The sequence below is a fragment of the Melanerpes formicivorus genome, unplaced genomic scaffold, assembly GCF_026170545.1.
Source record: "Melanerpes formicivorus ecotype bairdi unplaced genomic scaffold, bMelFor1.0.p_v2 SCAF_29, whole genome shotgun sequence".
NCBI classification, from domain to species: domain Eukaryota; kingdom Metazoa; phylum Chordata; class Aves; order Piciformes; family Picidae; genus Melanerpes; species Melanerpes formicivorus.
In genome coordinates, this window is record NW_027142381.1 from 4,216,707 (window position 1) to 4,233,120 (window position 16,414).

The 16,414-nt window shown below is 46.4% G+C and overlaps 1 protein-coding gene across 1 annotated transcript in view; it reads left to right on the plus strand.

The window, feature by feature from the left end:
- PHF12 (PHD finger protein 12) overlaps positions 1-16,414 on the plus strand; it is a 31,448-nt gene that overhangs the window by 12,984 nt on the left and 2,050 nt on the right. Inside the window, exons 3-13 of the mRNA XM_068154546.1 lie at positions 2,115-2,187; positions 3,671-4,058; positions 4,773-4,893; positions 5,939-6,071; positions 6,769-6,933; positions 7,573-7,734; positions 8,825-9,641; positions 11,500-11,622; positions 12,833-12,976; positions 14,888-14,986; positions 15,539-15,621. Of these exons, the coding sequence (XP_068010647.1) occupies positions 2,115-2,187; positions 3,671-4,058; positions 4,773-4,893; positions 5,939-6,071; positions 6,769-6,933; positions 7,573-7,734; positions 8,825-9,641; positions 11,500-11,622; positions 12,833-12,976; positions 14,888-14,986; positions 15,539-15,621 (2,308 nt within the window). The remainder of the gene's footprint in view (positions 1-2,114; positions 2,188-3,670; positions 4,059-4,772; positions 4,894-5,938; positions 6,072-6,768; positions 6,934-7,572; positions 7,735-8,824; positions 9,642-11,499; positions 11,623-12,832; positions 12,977-14,887; positions 14,987-15,538; positions 15,622-16,414) is intronic.

The following is a 16,414-nucleotide window of genomic DNA, read 5'->3' on the forward strand; positions in this document are numbered from 1 at the left end:
GTCGGGAGCTTCAGAGGGCTAAAATTCACTATGAGCAAATCAAAGTCTGTGGTGGTTTTTCTTTTTTTCTCTTTCCTTCTTTCTTTTTTTTCTTTTTCCCCCTGGGGTGCTGGGTGGGGAGGGGGAATAAGACACATGAATCCGTGCTGGCTGTAGCTGCAGATCCAAGGCTCTAGCAGGAGTAAAACCTGAGCTATTGCAGGGCCTGCTCTATAGGACTCACAATGGATTTATGCCGCAGCAAGCACACAGGGGATCGTTTGCTGCTCTCCTCCTTCCAGCCCCTTTCCCTGCTTCTGTTAGCAAAAGATTAATGTGGGGCAGGGGGGAGTTACTGCTTCAAGTCAAACATTTGAGGCTTCATGTAAAGCAGCCAGTAGTTGAGGCTTTGGTGCTTTCGTCTTGAGCCTGATCTCTTCTTCATCCAAGTCCTGCAGGAAATGAGAAACATAAGCTGCAGGTATGTCTGCACATATATGCAGAGCGCTGCATTTCTGGAGCGCCTGGAACACGGAGGCCTCTGAAACCCTTCACTCCTCCTCAAAATGGCTGCCAGATGTGTTGGCTCTACTGAATTCCCCAGAGCCTGACACCAGAAATGCTGAGGTTATTACCAGTTTGGTTCTTGCTGTGTTCTTCCTCCAGTCTTCCAGGCACAGTGTTGCAAGAGCGAGCGTGACCCCGGATGGCTGCAGTACCTGCGGAGGCTTTCTGCTGGCACACTGGTGTGCTCGGGGCAAGGCTCGCCGGGGCTCTGTTCAAACAAAGGAAGCGTGTTTGTTTTCATAGCTCAAGCTTGGGAGCCTGGGCTGGGATCCTGTGCCATTTCCCTGTGCTAGGAGCGAGATTCTCGAGGAAGACAGCCTCTCCCTTTGCTGCAAGGCACATCTCTTCCTGGCCAATGAATACGCATCTTATCCTCTGTGGCTTGTCAGTGCTGGAGACTTCTTAAACCTTAACTTGGTTTGATATTTGTCTGTAGGTGCAGTAAACAGTATAGAGACTCCTGAAATGAGCCACGATCTGGCTGGCCATGCTTACTTGGTTTCTTGGGCTGGTCTTTAAGGTCTGTGTTGGTGTAACCACATAGCTGTTCAATGACTTTGTAGCCTGGTCAGTCCCAGCTGGATCCCTCATAACCCATTTCCCAGTCAGTGGGGAATGGAGCTTCCAGGTCCTACAATCTTATCTCTTGAGTGTTCAGCACAGTACAGCAGGCTTGCTATGCAGCTGGCTCTAGCATCAGCAGGCAGAACTTTTGAAAGTACATCTTAGAGCCACATGCATGGTAACTGGCTGTTGTCCTGCAGCAGTCAGCATTTTGCCGAAACAACAATATCTTCATGACAAAAATATCTTTGCAAAGGTGATGGAAACTACTTGAACTAGTAGTAGGATCTGTGAGGAAAGTGTATCATCTGACATATGCTGCTCTGCCTTTAACTGAGGAGAAGTGTTTCTCAAAATAGTCCTCCTTACTCCATCTAATTTGCTTTGGTTTATTTCTAGCATCAAAATGTCATTTCCATGTGATACAGCTTTCATAGTAAGTGCAGATCCGTATGAGTAGGATGTATCTTACGCTTCCTAGCCAAGGCAAGCTGGTTATGGTGACACTCTTAAGAGTATTTGGGTTGTCTTAAGATAGAAAGTGATTTCCACCATTAAGTGTGTGCCCAGGGATGGAGTCCATGAGAAGCAGTGGGTGAACTTCATGGCACTGCAGATTCACAGGATAGAAATGCGTAGATCCATGTCGGTGCTTGCTGCACGGGAATCTACAGTCTTCATGGAGTAATCAAGTTGCTTAAAGAGTTATTGGTGGTAGAGAGGAAGTGTATGTGTTGGACACAAGGGCATCTTCCATTTGTCTTTGCTATTCAGTTCTAAGGCTGTCTTCTGAAGCCATGGAGCATGCTGCATCGTGAAGATGGGGTTGTGGAAGGCCAACTTCTTAGGGGTGTTTTGCTAAGTGGATATATGGGCAAGCAAAACAGGAGCATCACCACAAAGGAAAGGAGGAACCTGCAGGGCTGCCCCAACTTTGGCTGCGTGTCAGTGAGAAGAGGCATTCCAGAAGTCACAGTAAAGCCTTTGTTTTGTTTCCCTTGTAGCAACCCTCCGCTCAGTGAGGAAATGCTGCCTCCGGGGGAGTGGATGTGTCACCGCTGCACTGTACGCCGCAAGGTAAAGCCTCTCCTAACAGACATGATTCCTGCCCTTCCAACTGTCTGTCTGAAACATGAATCCTGTGTCTTGTGCCTTCTGTCCCCTTCATGTGCACTTACAAACCACCAGAGCTGCTCTTTGTGCTTGCAGTTCAGAAGGGCTTTGCTAGGAATGGGCTTAAAGAAAAATAAAGGGCCTTGAGGAGACCTTTTTGGTATTTTTAACTTCACCGCTAGGAACAAAAACTGAAGTGCCTGATGTTCTTGTCAAGCTGTGCCTTCCTTCCCCCCCAGTTTTGGAAAGGAGGGAGAGAGCTGAGGCACAGAGGGAGTGGGAATGGCTCCCATGCTTGAGAAGGTGAGCTGTGTACAGGTGAAACAGGAGTCAGGCTAATGCAGCTGTGGCAGCAGGGCTGTGATTCTGGCTAACGTGTGTGTTTTAGATGTGTGACTTCACAGCAGTTGCACATCAGCAGAGGGTGAAATCACAGTGAGTTATGATTTCCTGGGCTGTTGAACAAGATGGGGAGGAGATGATTGGGCAAGATTGTGGCTTGTCTTGTCTTTTTTTTTCTTTCCCTTGATGCTCTTTCTCCAGGAAGCTGTCTTGCACAATGTAAACATCTTAATGCTGTGACTACGTAAGACTGTGTAGCAGAGGGTTTAGAAACTACTTGAAGTTATCTAGCAACTGTTCCCTTGAAGTGACACCCAAAACAGATTGGAAGAAAACATTCAGCCTATTGTTCCTGAAGCGATTGCCTTGTTTCCAGAGTACTGTTCAGCCATCTGCCAAGAGTAAAAATGAAGATTGCAAATCGAAATAATAAAACAAGAGAGAGAAAAGAAAACAAATCCCTGGGTTTTCCTGCATTAAAAATTGCCTGTTAACACTTTGCTCCTCTAACAGACCATTTTAGTGACCAAGTAGGTTGGTTCAGCCATACTGGTGATGCTGTCAGGCACTGGAGCAGTGCACAGTTGCCTGTGCTAGGCTGTGCAGTGTCCCCTCCTTTTGCAAACTGGATCTTGTGGTGATGGCAATGTTCAAGGTTTCTGTCATCAAGAGATAGCAGAGTGTTGCTTGTATATTGTGCTTGTATTCTCAAGCTGACCCTCTCGTTCTCTGATGGGTTAATAGACTGCATCAACAATGAACATTCTCCTGTTGAGTTTCTTGGCTGGAAAGATAAACAGAGTTGTATGGTTTGTGAAGTGTTTAGGACTAGATGCTGCTAAACGTTGTCCTGATCTGGACTCAAATATGGTTGAAAGGAGAGGAAATGCTCATTTTCTTCCCCATGCTTGGTTTGCATCAGCAGTTTTGTCCCCAGCAGTCAAAGTGTCTTTATTGTGTCAAGGCTTTAATGACTTCGTGGGGGAAGTTGTAGTAAGTGGCTTGAGCCTTTGCAGATGCTGTTTGTCTTCGATTGCATATTTGTCAAGGTTGCTGTGCTTTGTTTGTGGCCTCCATGATAAGCCTGCCTATTCATGTCGTGCAGAAGCGGGAGCAGAAGAAAGAGCTGGGGCAGGTAAATGGATTGGTGGACAAATCTGGGAAAAGAACCACCTCCCCCACCAGTGACGCAGACCTGTTGGACAGGTCTAGCAGCAGCATCAGGGCTAATGCGCATGCCAGGATCTTGGAAAGGAGAGCAAGCCGGCCTGGCACTCCCACATCCAATGCCAGCACCGAGACCCCCAACTCAGAGCAGAATGATGTCGATGAGGACATAATTGACGTGGATGATGACTCTGCCATTGCAGAAATGGACTGTGGGCAGCCCCAGCTGAAGCGACCCTTTGAGCTTCTTATTGCTGCTGCCATGGAAAGGAACCCAACGCAGTTCCAGCTGCCGAATGAACTGACCTGCACCACAGCACTTCCAGGTGAGCAGCGTCTTGTCTGCTGTGGTGAAAATGTCTGCAGTTGCATCTTGTTGCCATCTTTTCTTTCTTGACTCCTTGATAGCTGTGGCTCCAGGGATGCTCATTAGTGAAAGCAGAGAGTATAGGTGTACCTCTGGTAGTCCTCCAGCTGTCCAGCAGCAGGTGGCCTCTTTCAGATGTGATCTGTGGGAACACTGCTGCTACACACTACAACCTCCATCAACACTTGGCACAGGGCTTGCTGTTGTCATAGTATCAGTTGGGGGTATCAGGGTTGGAAGGGACCACAAGGATCATCTAGTTCCAACCCCCCTGCCATGGGCAGGGACACCCCACACTAGATCAGGCTGGCCAGAGCCTCATCCAGCCTGGTCTTAAACACCTCCAGGGACAGGGCCCCAACCTTAGTCTAGATCCTCAGTCTGAAGAAAGAAATTCCAATTGTCAAGAAACTTGATTTATGATATAATAAGCCAGTAACAAAGTAATGACTTCATGTACAGAATGTCACTGAAATGATTAAGTAAAATATGCCTGTCTTTAAAGACAGTCTCTGTCACTAAATGCTTAATATAGTGACTGATAAGGGTTCCTTAAGCAGCTCTCTCTCTCCTCTTTTTCTGTTTGCCTCTGCCTGAGATGATTATGTGTGTCTACCAGCAAGCAAATCTCTGCTATGTGAGTAAATCAAAGCCTTTGAAAATGTACTTTCAGGTACTAGTAAGAGGAGGCGAAAGGAAGAAACCACAGGAAAGAATGTCAAGAAAGCACAACACGAGTTAGACCACAATGGTTTGGTTCCATTGCCAGTGAAAGTCTGCTTCACATGCAACAGGTACTTGACTCTTCCTGGGAAGCTGCTTGGTGTAGCTGCACTCTTCACATGGGCAAAGTTGTTGCTACAAAAAGAGTAGATGACCTGTTTCCAGGTTATCTTCATTACTTGCTTAAAATCCTCTAAATAAATGGGGAATAATCATCTTAGCTAAATAACAGATGTTGACCCATGGCAAGTGTAGGTGCAGCTTCTGCAGCCCTGTGTGGCTGTAAAGGGTTTTATATGTAGCCTGAAGAGGGTGAGCCATCTTGCCTTGGGTATTTATCTACTAAGAGAAATTCTAAAGTGATGGTGGACTAGAAAACTGAGAGGTTTGTTTATGGTTCATGAAGGAAGAATGCAAGGAGGTGACCTTTAGGAAATGGATACCTACTGAGAGAGATACAAACCCAAGGCAAACAGTCAATCTGAAAATGGGTGCAAGACACTGCTGGGTTTTATAACTGCATTTAAAGATGCACAGATGAATCCCAATTCAAAATGTCAGAACAAAAAAACTTTATTTCAGGAATCCACTCAGAGTGAGTTCCTGGAAGTAGGCTTGGAGATTCAGGTCTGAGGAATTGGATTTAATAGCTTTTTGGAGTTTGAGACTTGTTCTGAGAACATCTTGGTGAAGTAGTGTCACAAATTCACACTCAGCTTATCTGAGGAAAATGGTAATAACTTAAATCTCAGATTTCCTTTTGATGCCTGAATTTTGCTCTAAACGAAGCCTCTCAACTAATGCACAAGGTCAACTTGAAAAGTTCCTTGTGTGAATCTGACAGATGCTTACAGCTTCCCACCAACAGCATCTCTTCCTCTTTTGCACCATGAAATCCTGGTGGGCAGGGGCAAGTCCTTTTGCCTTGAGTGGGTCTTGCAGAAGGTTCCATAGAGATCAAGTTACAAATCTGAAGCCTAATTTTAGATGCAAGTGTCATAGTGTAGGGGAATTAGTGGGGAAAGATGAGCTGAAGCAGTTAGAGTTCACCTGTGCCCTGTGCAGTTCTTACTCTGTATTCTGTATGGGGAATAAGGTCTGGCCCTCTCTTTGCAGGAGTTGCAGAGTGGCACCTCTCATTCAGTGTGATTATTGCCCACTCCTCTTCCACATGGATTGTCTGGAGCCACCACTTACTGCCATGCCTCTGGGTAGATGGATGTGCCCAAATCACATAGAACATGTGGTGGTAAGCAGGACTATGATTGCGGTGTGGTAACTGGATGCTGGAGTGGAACCTGGCAGGTCCATTAAAGGACAAAGTACAACAAATGTAAAAAAGCTTCTGAGCTCTTACTGCTCCCTCTGTAACGCTTGTAAAGCTCCTGCTGCAAGCAACACATTCTCCAAAGGAATATGGTGCTGCTATCTGCAATAAAATATAAAGATGGGGGAACTCCTTCCTGTAACTGAAGCTGACAGCTCAGATTGTGGCTCACTGACAGCTTGTCTGGTTTTCAGACTGGACTTCTTAAGATCTAGATGAGCTTCCAGAACTGTGATACAAAGCAGCACAGTGTTACAAATAGGGGAAGTAATTCTTTGCATGCTTTATCTGAAAAACTTTCTTTCCAAGAGGGAGTTTTCATTTGTGGAGAAGCAGTGTACTTGAGGCTAAATACTCAGGAAACAGGGGGCTGAAACAAAGTGCTTGTGCCCAGACAAACTGCTTCTGAGAGCACTGATGCTGCTTAGTAGGCCTCTAAATGCTTTTGTATTCATCTCCAGCAACGTGCCCTTTAACAGAAACAGTGCTGCAGGAAACAAATAGGCTAAAGCTGAGCCGATGCTGTACTGCCAGTGCTGTGAGGCGTTTGTGAAAGTCTTAGTGTACATTAAAGTGACCCACAGATCCCTAACTCCTGTGGCATTATCTGATCACTCAGCTGAACCAGAAGAACTTGACCCTGAGCAATCGGTGCCGAGTGTTTGACCGGTTCCAGGACACCATATCTCAGCACGTTGTCAAAGTTGATTTCTTAAACCGAATCCATAAGAAACATCCTCCGAATCGCAGAGTTCTTCAGTCAGTAAAGAGGAAAGGTTTGAAGGTATGTGTAAACAAGTAGTTGTCAAAGAAACTCCCTGTCTGTGTATTCTAGTTTGGAAGGGAAGCCAGCATGCCCCACAGGGATAGGCTCTTGGGGCAGGAGGAAGAGGGTGGGGTCTGGAGGAATGTGTTAGTGAGAGGTCTGGAAGTCAGCAGTTATTTTCACTATGGGCAGGATTTAAGAAGCTCTTCTCTTGCCAACCACAAGGCTCAGCTTTTACAAGGAAGCCTTTAAAACTGGCACAAGCATAGAAAGTACAAGGGGAAAAAAAAACTCCTGAAGGTGGCCTTACAGTCAGAATTGGGGCTGCTGTATGTTCTGTGTTAAACCCCAAGGAGTGTTTGTTGCCAGAATGCCTGAAAAATGCCTTGCAGGTTTCCCTCCTTACTTGGCCTTTTTTGTGTGACTTCTTTTATGCTATATCCACCATGCTGTGCTGACCAAATGAATAAAACTTACTGATATGAGCCTTTATTAATTTAAAGCATTCAGTCCTTGAAACTTCTGATGTCTTGGCTGCAAGGTTCCTTTGGGTCAGAAAGCAGCAAACACGAAGCGTAGTGCTGGTTGGGTACTTTGTTTAACACCTCATTCTTGAGTAATGGTTCTCATGTGTGATCTTCTTTCTCTACAATGTAGGTTCCTGATGCTATAAAGTCCCAGTACCGACTTCCACCCCCGTTACTTGCGCCTGCAGCAATTAGAGATGGTGAGCTGATCTGTAACGGGATCCCTGAGGAACCCTTGCAGAAGCACCTTTTGAACACTGAGCACTTAGCCAGCCAGACAGAACAACAGGAGGTAAATGAAGTCAAATGTTTGGACTCTGTGTCTGTAGTTGCTTTGCTGCAAAGATCCTCTTCCATTTCAGTCATGAGCAGAGCAGTTGTCTAGGAAACCAGTCTCAAAATCATGGCTGAAGGAGGTATCTTGCCTTGTCTTTGACACCCGTGGCCGTTAAAACTTCATTTTGGCTTTCCAGGTGAAATATAAAACTCCTCATTTGACACTTCAGGGAACTGGTGAAATAGTCTTCTGGCCTTAAGAGTGGAGTCGAAGGCTTTCTGTCTAGATGTCATTTTTATTTCCTGGCTGAGGGGAAATACTTTCCACTTTGATTATGTAAGGCTGCTCTCTGACACATTTATTTGTATGTTAATGTCACGTTTCTGGGCTGCTTTTTATTGCTGATAGAATTGGACTTTAAAATCAAGGTCAAATGAGTGTTTCAATCTTGTGTGAAACTTCTTGCCAGATTCCACAATGCAAAGGCGTGTTGCTCTGCGATCAGTGGCGCAGTCAAGTCCTTCTGTTAGCTTGGGCAGGGTTCTGTGTGGCAGGTGCACGTTCACCGTGGAGCTTAAGACTTCAGATAAATCTTTTGGTCTTGCTCTACCTTGTGTGAAAGGAAAGGTGCCCTCCACCCCAGCTTTGGCAGGTGACTCCTTATACCATCAGGTAGATCAGCATGTTTGTTCCAGCATGCCACAGAGGAAACTGGAGGATTTTGTTTGGCTGGAAGCCCATATTAGTGAATGATGTGTTTGTAACTAGCTGAAGAGTTCCAACACTTAACAAGTGAAGAGAAGGAAGAGTTTGAGGGTGAGGAAGTGCATCTGCTGCCTTCTCCCTCCTTTTAATCCCATCTCCTCTGTGACCTGTCCCTAGTATGGAGATAAAAACAGTATGTAATTTTGTTTGTGTTTCTGTACCTCTGGACAAAGCTTTCCCCTGATTCTAGATGAGCATTTGAGCGGACGCTGTAGGTCCAGGCTGCATCTGAGCAGTCAGCAGCTGCCCTTCTTTGAACTGGGTGAACAAAGGAATAACTGTTGAGGTTTGGAGCACTTTCTACCTGTGGAGCTAACCTGCACTTCTTTCTCCCTCCCAGTGGCTCTGTAGTGTTGTTGCGCTCCAGTGCAGCATATTGAAACATTTATCTGCTAAGCAGATGACTTCGCTTTGGGACTCTGAACAGACAGAGAAGGCTGATATTAAGCCTGTTATTGTGGCAGACGGCTCACTCGCCAACCCTTACCAGGCAGCTGACAAGGCACCCACACCTTCCCTCTATTCCATGTCATCCTGCACCTCAGGGATTACCACCCAGAATTCCTTGAGTTCCTCGCAATCCCAGCAGACTTTGTCACAGGAAGACGTCAACTGCAGCTCTTGTTTAGATAAATCCAAGAAGGTGTCTTCTTGCGGGACTTCGAACGGGCCGACCGCCTCTGACATTAAAGTGAACGGTCCTCATTTCTATGGTGTTTCATCCGAATCTTCAGCACAGTTGACTGATTCCCAGAGGCTAATGGGATCTGGTAACACAATACCTGTTTTGTCTCATCGGCAAACGTGGCCTCGGCCCCTCACGCCCCCGGCGACTTGTGGACTTCTGAATCACACCATCGGAACCATCGTCAAAACGGAGAACGTAGCAGGACCTGTTTCTTGTGCACAAAGGGGTTCTGCTCCGGTCACGAGTCTGCCTACGTCCATATCGAGCTCCTGTGCCAGCCTGGATACCACCAGCACTTTGCAAAGAAAGAATGTGCAGACACAGATAGGGCCACCGCTGACGGCAGAGCTGCGATCCATGGGCTCCCCTTTGACTGCCACCAGGGCTCTCACCCCTCCACAGGCTGCAGGAGATGGGATCTCTGCAGTCGGGTCCACAAACAGATTCTGTTCACCAGCACCACCTTCAGGTACGTAGCAAACAGCTAATCTTGGACCCCAGGGCTGGGAAAGTGTTCAGACTGTCATTTTGAACCTTGAGGGTTTAGCAGTATGCCCTTGTTCAGCTGGGAATTGTGTCTGCTGTGGGGAACTGGGAGAAGTTCCTCAAGTCCCTTTTGTCTTAGATCCCTTCATGGGAGGTGCACAATGTGTTTTTGCTGGTGTATACCTCAGAGGGGAACTCTGTCCTGAGAAGCAGGGTAGTTTTAACTCTGGAAAGCAGCAGTAGTTTTAAAGTAGAAGCCTTCAGCTGCACTGTCTTGGTGATGGAGAAATGGCGACTTGGAAAACTCTGCTCTGTTGACACAGGTAGTCATGGACTGAATAGACCATCTCTGTCCTGACTTGTTCCAAACATACCCTGCTTATAAAGTGCATTCTTCAGAACCCATTCTTCAGTTTAAAAACATCAAGTCAAAGATGTTGACAGCTGAAAGTCAGAGTTACTGCCCATGACTTAAAACACAACTGAAAGCTTGCTGGAGTAAGCTTTCCCTTGGAGCCTGCTCCTCTTCTTCCCTTACCCCACACCAGCTCAGCGACAAACCCTTTGTGCAGGTTGGGTTTGAAGCAGTCACCGAGAAGCATGTGACAGACCTGTCTGTCACTTCTCTTGCAATTTCTGGCTGCTCAGTGGGACAGGCTTGTGTGGAGTGGCTCAGATCTGGCGATTCCAAGCAGCAGAGGCAACATCTTTTTATTATTCTATTTGAAATTCCTTAATGAGTAACTTCTGAGCTTTACTTGTGTTTGGAAGCAGTCCCCAGAGTACTTGGCCTCCCTGTTTATTGCTGAACAATCTTGGTTACTCTGAGGCTGCTGGTTTGACCATGCCCTGCTTAAAAATGCAAGGCTGGAAGAAGTTTTGCTAGAGGAAATGAGGCCATGCTATAGAAAACTTCTTGCTTGTGGTTTGAAGAGTGCTGCAAACCCTACTTAATTGTGCAGTTACTTCAGATGTTAAATAATTGCTCTTGGTGCAAAGCTTGTGTTCTACAAAATGCACATTCAAACATTGTTTTCAAACATAATCTCTTGGGAAAGATCTAAATACCTGGATTTTCTCTCTCACATAATGCCTAGCTGTGTAAGTGTATAACAAATCTTGAGTTAGGGTGTGCCAGTTTTGTTGCTAAGTAGAGAAATACAAATACTTGATGACTTTTTGCCATAAATTTTAGGTGTAGATTGCTTCTAAAGCAAACCAGCTGAGGAAGGTCAGGTATCAGCACTATATTAGAGAGATTTTATTTCCTGGCATTTGCCATTGCTGCTTACAGCTGCATGGTCACTGCCAAAGCAATGGGATTTTATTTTGTAAATAATAACATCTGCTTATGGCTGTCACTTCCTCACTATGCAGTGAGGTACGCTCCAGACTTGAAAGTCATGCAGGTATAAAAATGTGGCAATTGTGTTTTGTCTGCATATTCAACCCTAGACAGGTTGCTTGACATCTGGTGAGCTCCTCAAGCTCCTAGGGACTTGGTGCTCATGTTTCCAGTCTCTCTAAGACACCACTTAGAGTCTGTCATTGCTGCCGCTTCAGACGAGGAGTAGGAGCTTAAACGTATAGGCTCAGAATGCCTTCAACAGCCGGAGGTGAGCTGCAGAAGCTGGCAGTTGGCTCAGTGTCAGAGGCATGCACCAGTCCTTCTGTGAGGAGAAGAAAGCTCATGGCCTCCAATTCAGACCTTTTTCAAGGCATGACTGCGAGCAGAATTAGTCATTCTGAGTAGCTTGAGAGTGAAATGCAGTCTGAGGGCTGGATGCATGTCTCATGGACGTCACAGTGACATATCCTTTCTGCACCGTCTTTCTCTGTAGATGGTAAGGTCAGTCCCAGCACCTTATCCATAGGAAGCGCTTTAACTCTACCCTCATCACTCACTTCAAACTCTGCAGCTATGTTGGACCTCACCAGTTCCCTGAAAGCATTTATGGATGGTGGTGAGTATCTGCTTCATTTCAGTCTCTGCTAGCCTCGTGTGTTTGTTTCCCTGGAGCTTTCAGTCTCTGCTTGAAGGAAAAGTTCCCCAGATAAAGAAGGGTTGCAGTCAGGTGAGGGTGGGGCTGGGTATACATTACCTTAAACATGTCACATGCTTCCCTATTCACAGCATTGCCAGGGCAGCAAGGCCAATGAGGTGTTTCTGCCTGAAGCTTCTCTGGGGAAGGATCACAAAGCTTGTGCTCAGGCTGCTTTCCAGGTGGAATTCACATGCAGAAACTTGCAGCCCTGCCGTGTTGCGGTGCCAGCTGCAGTCCACAGCTGTTCCTGAAGGGCCTAAAGTCCAGCAACAATAGATCTTGTTAGGCAAGCGGTCACCTGGGTGGTGATGCTCTGCTGGGTCAGTTAATTCTCTGATTTATTTCAGCTTCTGTCAGTCTCCTAGACTGGCCCACTTCTATTTTCCTGTCGTTGCACTTGGTGAGAAATGCCAAACCGTAGTGGAGTGACTTGAGGAGGAAGAGCTTGCTGAATAGTGATCATCAGTAGCATAGTGAGGCTGTTGATAGAGACTACTTGTACACCTGAGGAACAGCCTTTCTGACATTGCCACTGTGACCTTCTTTTCTTGGGTGAACCCTGACTGCTCAGCCTGTCCAGACCACCTCTCTGCCATCAGGAAAGGCCATTAGAGTTCTGCTGCTTCTGCTTGTTCTTTTAACTGTCGTTGAGGTGGAGAAGGCTCTTGGAAGAAGAGGTTAGCCAGCCTGCTTCCTGCCAGAAATCAGACCTCTGTAGGGCTTTACAAATATAAATACTTAGAGGCTATCAGCAACAGATCTGCTTTAAAGCTCATTAGCTATATTGTCTGAAGTGCCCTGTTTGGTTTAATTGACCCCGCTAGCAAAGCGCGTGACTCCAGAATGAGCCTGTAGCAGCTTCAAAGGTGGTTACAGCTTCCCTCTGTAATGTGGGGTTAGACTAACTAGGTAATGGAGCTTCATTAAAAGGACCCAACCTGCCACCCTAGGGGGCATGATGTCCACCACTGCAGGTCTGTTAATTTGGAGCCAACCCAGCAGATTTTCAATTTCTGTCAATCCTTGTTCCCCTAAACTTCTGCTTGCAAGTGGGACAGTTAAATCCACTGCAGCTCAGATTGCACCCTTGCTATGAATAACTTACTAATTGCTTTTTGTTTATTAACAGAGATTGAGATAAATATGCTGGATGAGCAGCTGATCAAGTTTCTGGCCTTGCAGAGAATACATCAGCTCTTTCCTTCCAAAGCTCAGTCTCTAGCGAGCAGTGTCAGTTCCCATCAGCAATCTCCTGTGGGAAACCACATTGAAGGTAAGAGCAGCCCTAGAATAGCTGGTTTATGTTGAGCCATAGCTTTTTGGCCCTCCCTTTCCTGTTCATTGAAGGAGGTCTCCCTCTTCTTCTGGTATCTGTCTGATGCTGCCTTTTGACGTTTCTTTCCTCTCATCCCCCCTCTCTGGATATCTACTGGCCAGAAACACCTCAGGGTTCCTCTACTGAATTGTTTATAAATTATGTTGATGAAAAAAACCTTCTGGTTTTCTGCTGGAACTCTTTAGTGAGGTTGTATTTTACTCATCTTTGAATCAGAAGGAGAGGGGGAGGCTCAGCTGCTTTTGTTTTTCCCCTTACCTTTGAGGTGAACAAAAGAAATAACCTGAATTTCTGCTCTTCCCTTCTGGGGATGTTGCTTGTGAGGCAAGTACAAGAACATGAGGAACTGAGGCACAAAATGTGTGTGGTGATGTCATTGCCTGTTCAGAATGATGTCACTGCCAAGCTGACATGCTAAATGCAACTGATACAAATAATGGAAAACAGCTTGTGCTTTTGTTGGAAATCTCCAGATTCCTAAACTCAGCACTGGCTTTGCTTACAGTCACCTAAAGCTGGAGGGCAGACATGGCTGCATGTTCCTCTACAGGCACCCAGTCCATCTAGTCTGTTTGGGCAGCCTGGTTGTGGAGCTTATCTGCTCCCCCTCTTCTAGGCCTGGGGATAAATATCTCAGATAAGATCTTTGTAAGTCTGCTAGCAGTCAGTAACCCTCTTCCGAAACTGTGCTTGCCTGTGTTTGCTGCAGTAGCATCACAGCATTCTCTGAATGCTTTGTCAATCTTCTTTTGAGCACTGCTGCAGGATGCAGCGCCAGGCTGTGATAGGAGCTGCTTTCCTGTGCTGCTGTAACAGACTCTGGAAATTCTTCAGCAGTCTGCCTTTCAAAGGGCAGATTGATGCTGTCTTAACCCATCACCCTTTCGGGGCAGGAACGATACACCCAGATGACTGTTTAGCGTTGGTGATGAAATATTAGATCCAAAGCCCTTAGTGAGCCCCCATGTAGCCAGCAGAGCCACACATAGGAAAGGACTTGTGCAGGGCAACTGGGCAGGAGTGGGAACTTGCACATTTCAGCTGCATCCTGTGATGGTACTTGGTGTGGCAAATGTTCTTGACATAGGTGTCTGCAAACCATCTCTTGTAATCCTCTGTTCTTGATGACACACTCTCAGTGTGAAACACTCATGCAGATGTAGCATCCAAGAGAGACCTAAGCTCTCTGTATACTAGGGGCTTATATCCAAGAGACAGCTGCTGAAATCCTGGCTGGGCCTGTATGGTATGGATTTTGGTCTATGTTCCAAAGGAGTTGATAGTCTGTCCAGTTAATGTGTGATGTGGACTTGGCTGCTAGAGAGACAGGCTCAAGGGTAATGGAGTCCATCATCAATCATCCTGTCCTGGGAGCTGGGTTGGTCCCTGGACAAGCCCTGTTCAACCTGTGTGTTTTTCCTGCGGCCTCACTAGGAGTGGAATTGCAGCTGTTAAGTTGGTGACATTCACCAGCACCAATTTTTTTTAAGTGGCACTTTGACAGCAAAACCCAGCACTCTGATTACCCAAAGTGGGAGAGATTAAGAAGCAAGCTAGTGGCGGGGGGTTTGTGTTTTCCTCGGCGTGGCTCCATTGTGCACACTCTGTATTAATGTTCCCCCAGTTGCATGGCTCCTGTGGGTTGCTGCAGAGAGCAATTTTCCCTGGCTTGCAAAAAGATGTTCGATGCACAAACATTTAGAGGGCTGGGAATTGGACTTTGGGCCAAAGCTAACTACATCTTCCTCAGGATCTGTGTTTACTGGAGAGGCTGGTGCTGGGGACACTGGGGTCAAGCAGCCTTTGTAGCTGATAACATTGTTCAAGCCATTTCTTTTTATCTTGCAGCGCAAAGAAAGGAAGTGCAAGCCCGGGCGGTGTTCTATCCTCTGATGGGCTTAGGGGGTGCAGTCAATATGTGCTATCGAACCCTCTATATTGGGACAGGTGAGTAGCTTTTTCCTGCCCTGCCCTTTCAGAATCAGAGTGGTTCTCTGTGGCCATCCTTAAGTGTTTGCCCAGTGGGGTGTCAAAACAGAGCCGTTGTGGGCACTGAAAGCAGGATGCTTTGCTGCCAAGAAACGGGGAAATTCCCCATCCGCTTGAGTCTTTGTGGCTTGTACCTTTGGAGCCCAGCTGGTGTCAACATGGAGATGCCATGTCCTGGAGATGGGGATGGCTGGCTGGCAGAGAGCAGAGTTACAGTTTGCTTCTATGAAGGTTTCATTTCTTCCTGTTCAGGTTCTTGGGGTGCTCTGGGTAGACCCAGTAACTGTGAAATCTCTTCAGCCTTCACGGAGCTGCTGCCTTCCCTTCCCCCACCAAAATTTTGTTTAGTGGCTTATCGAAGCATTATTCATGCAGTCCTGGGAGCTGGGACAAAGGCAGCTGCTCCCCTGTTGTTTTGCTAATTGAAGTTTAATTCTGTCTGTTGTTCTCTGCTGCCTGACAGTTTTTTTCTGAAACGAACTGAGCCCATTTTGTCCTCCCCACTGACAGGAGCTGATATGGATGTGTGCCTTACAAGCTATGGTCACTGTAACTATGTGTCTGGCAAACACGCCTGCATATTCTATGATGAGGTGAGTGCCTGAGGGATTAGGCTTTTAGTATTTTTATGATTTGGCATGCATGGCAGTGGGAGCTGGAGATGGAGGCAGCAGGTTGTCTTTTGTGTGGTGCTGCGTTGTGGACTACAAAGTAAGAGCCAGAGCAGTGAATGGTTTCACTCCAGTGAAGTCTGCGTCAGCGTTTTCTGTCAGAGCCTTTTCTGAAGCACAGAGCTCTGCCAGCATGATTTCTCTGAGCTAACTGCTGGTGGACAAAGACTGACCAAAAGTAAGCACTGTCACTGCTGGTGTCTGGGGAAAGAATAAGTCATAGAAATGGCTCAATACCTTTTGATCCAGCTGCGTTGCTAACAGAAACTAAACTTCATGCATGGACATCAAACCTCAGCTGGAACAAACCAGGGAACTGCTCCAAGTCTCTTGCTTTTAGGTGTGGTGGTGCAAAGTGTTCATGCCATCGGCAGCACTCTGTATAAATGATTCAGTTGACTCTAATTTCTGTTAAGCTCACCATAAACCAAGGTCTGCAGTTGCTCCTTAACTACAGCCAAGAGATTAGTTTGTTCTTGAAGTAAATCGACTGGTGTGTCTGCCAATAAAAGCACCACTGGAGATGTCTCTTAGCGTGGAAAAAGTCTTTGAAGGAAGATAAAGTCTTTTATATCCCCATTTGTCAACCAGCTACTGAGTAGGATCCAGGATTAACCCACAGCTGGCTTTAGCCATTCCTCCAGTGCACTGCAAGCTACACAACGTGCTTGGTAATGGGATCCAGACCTTAAATCTGTGTTGAAGCATCTCACAA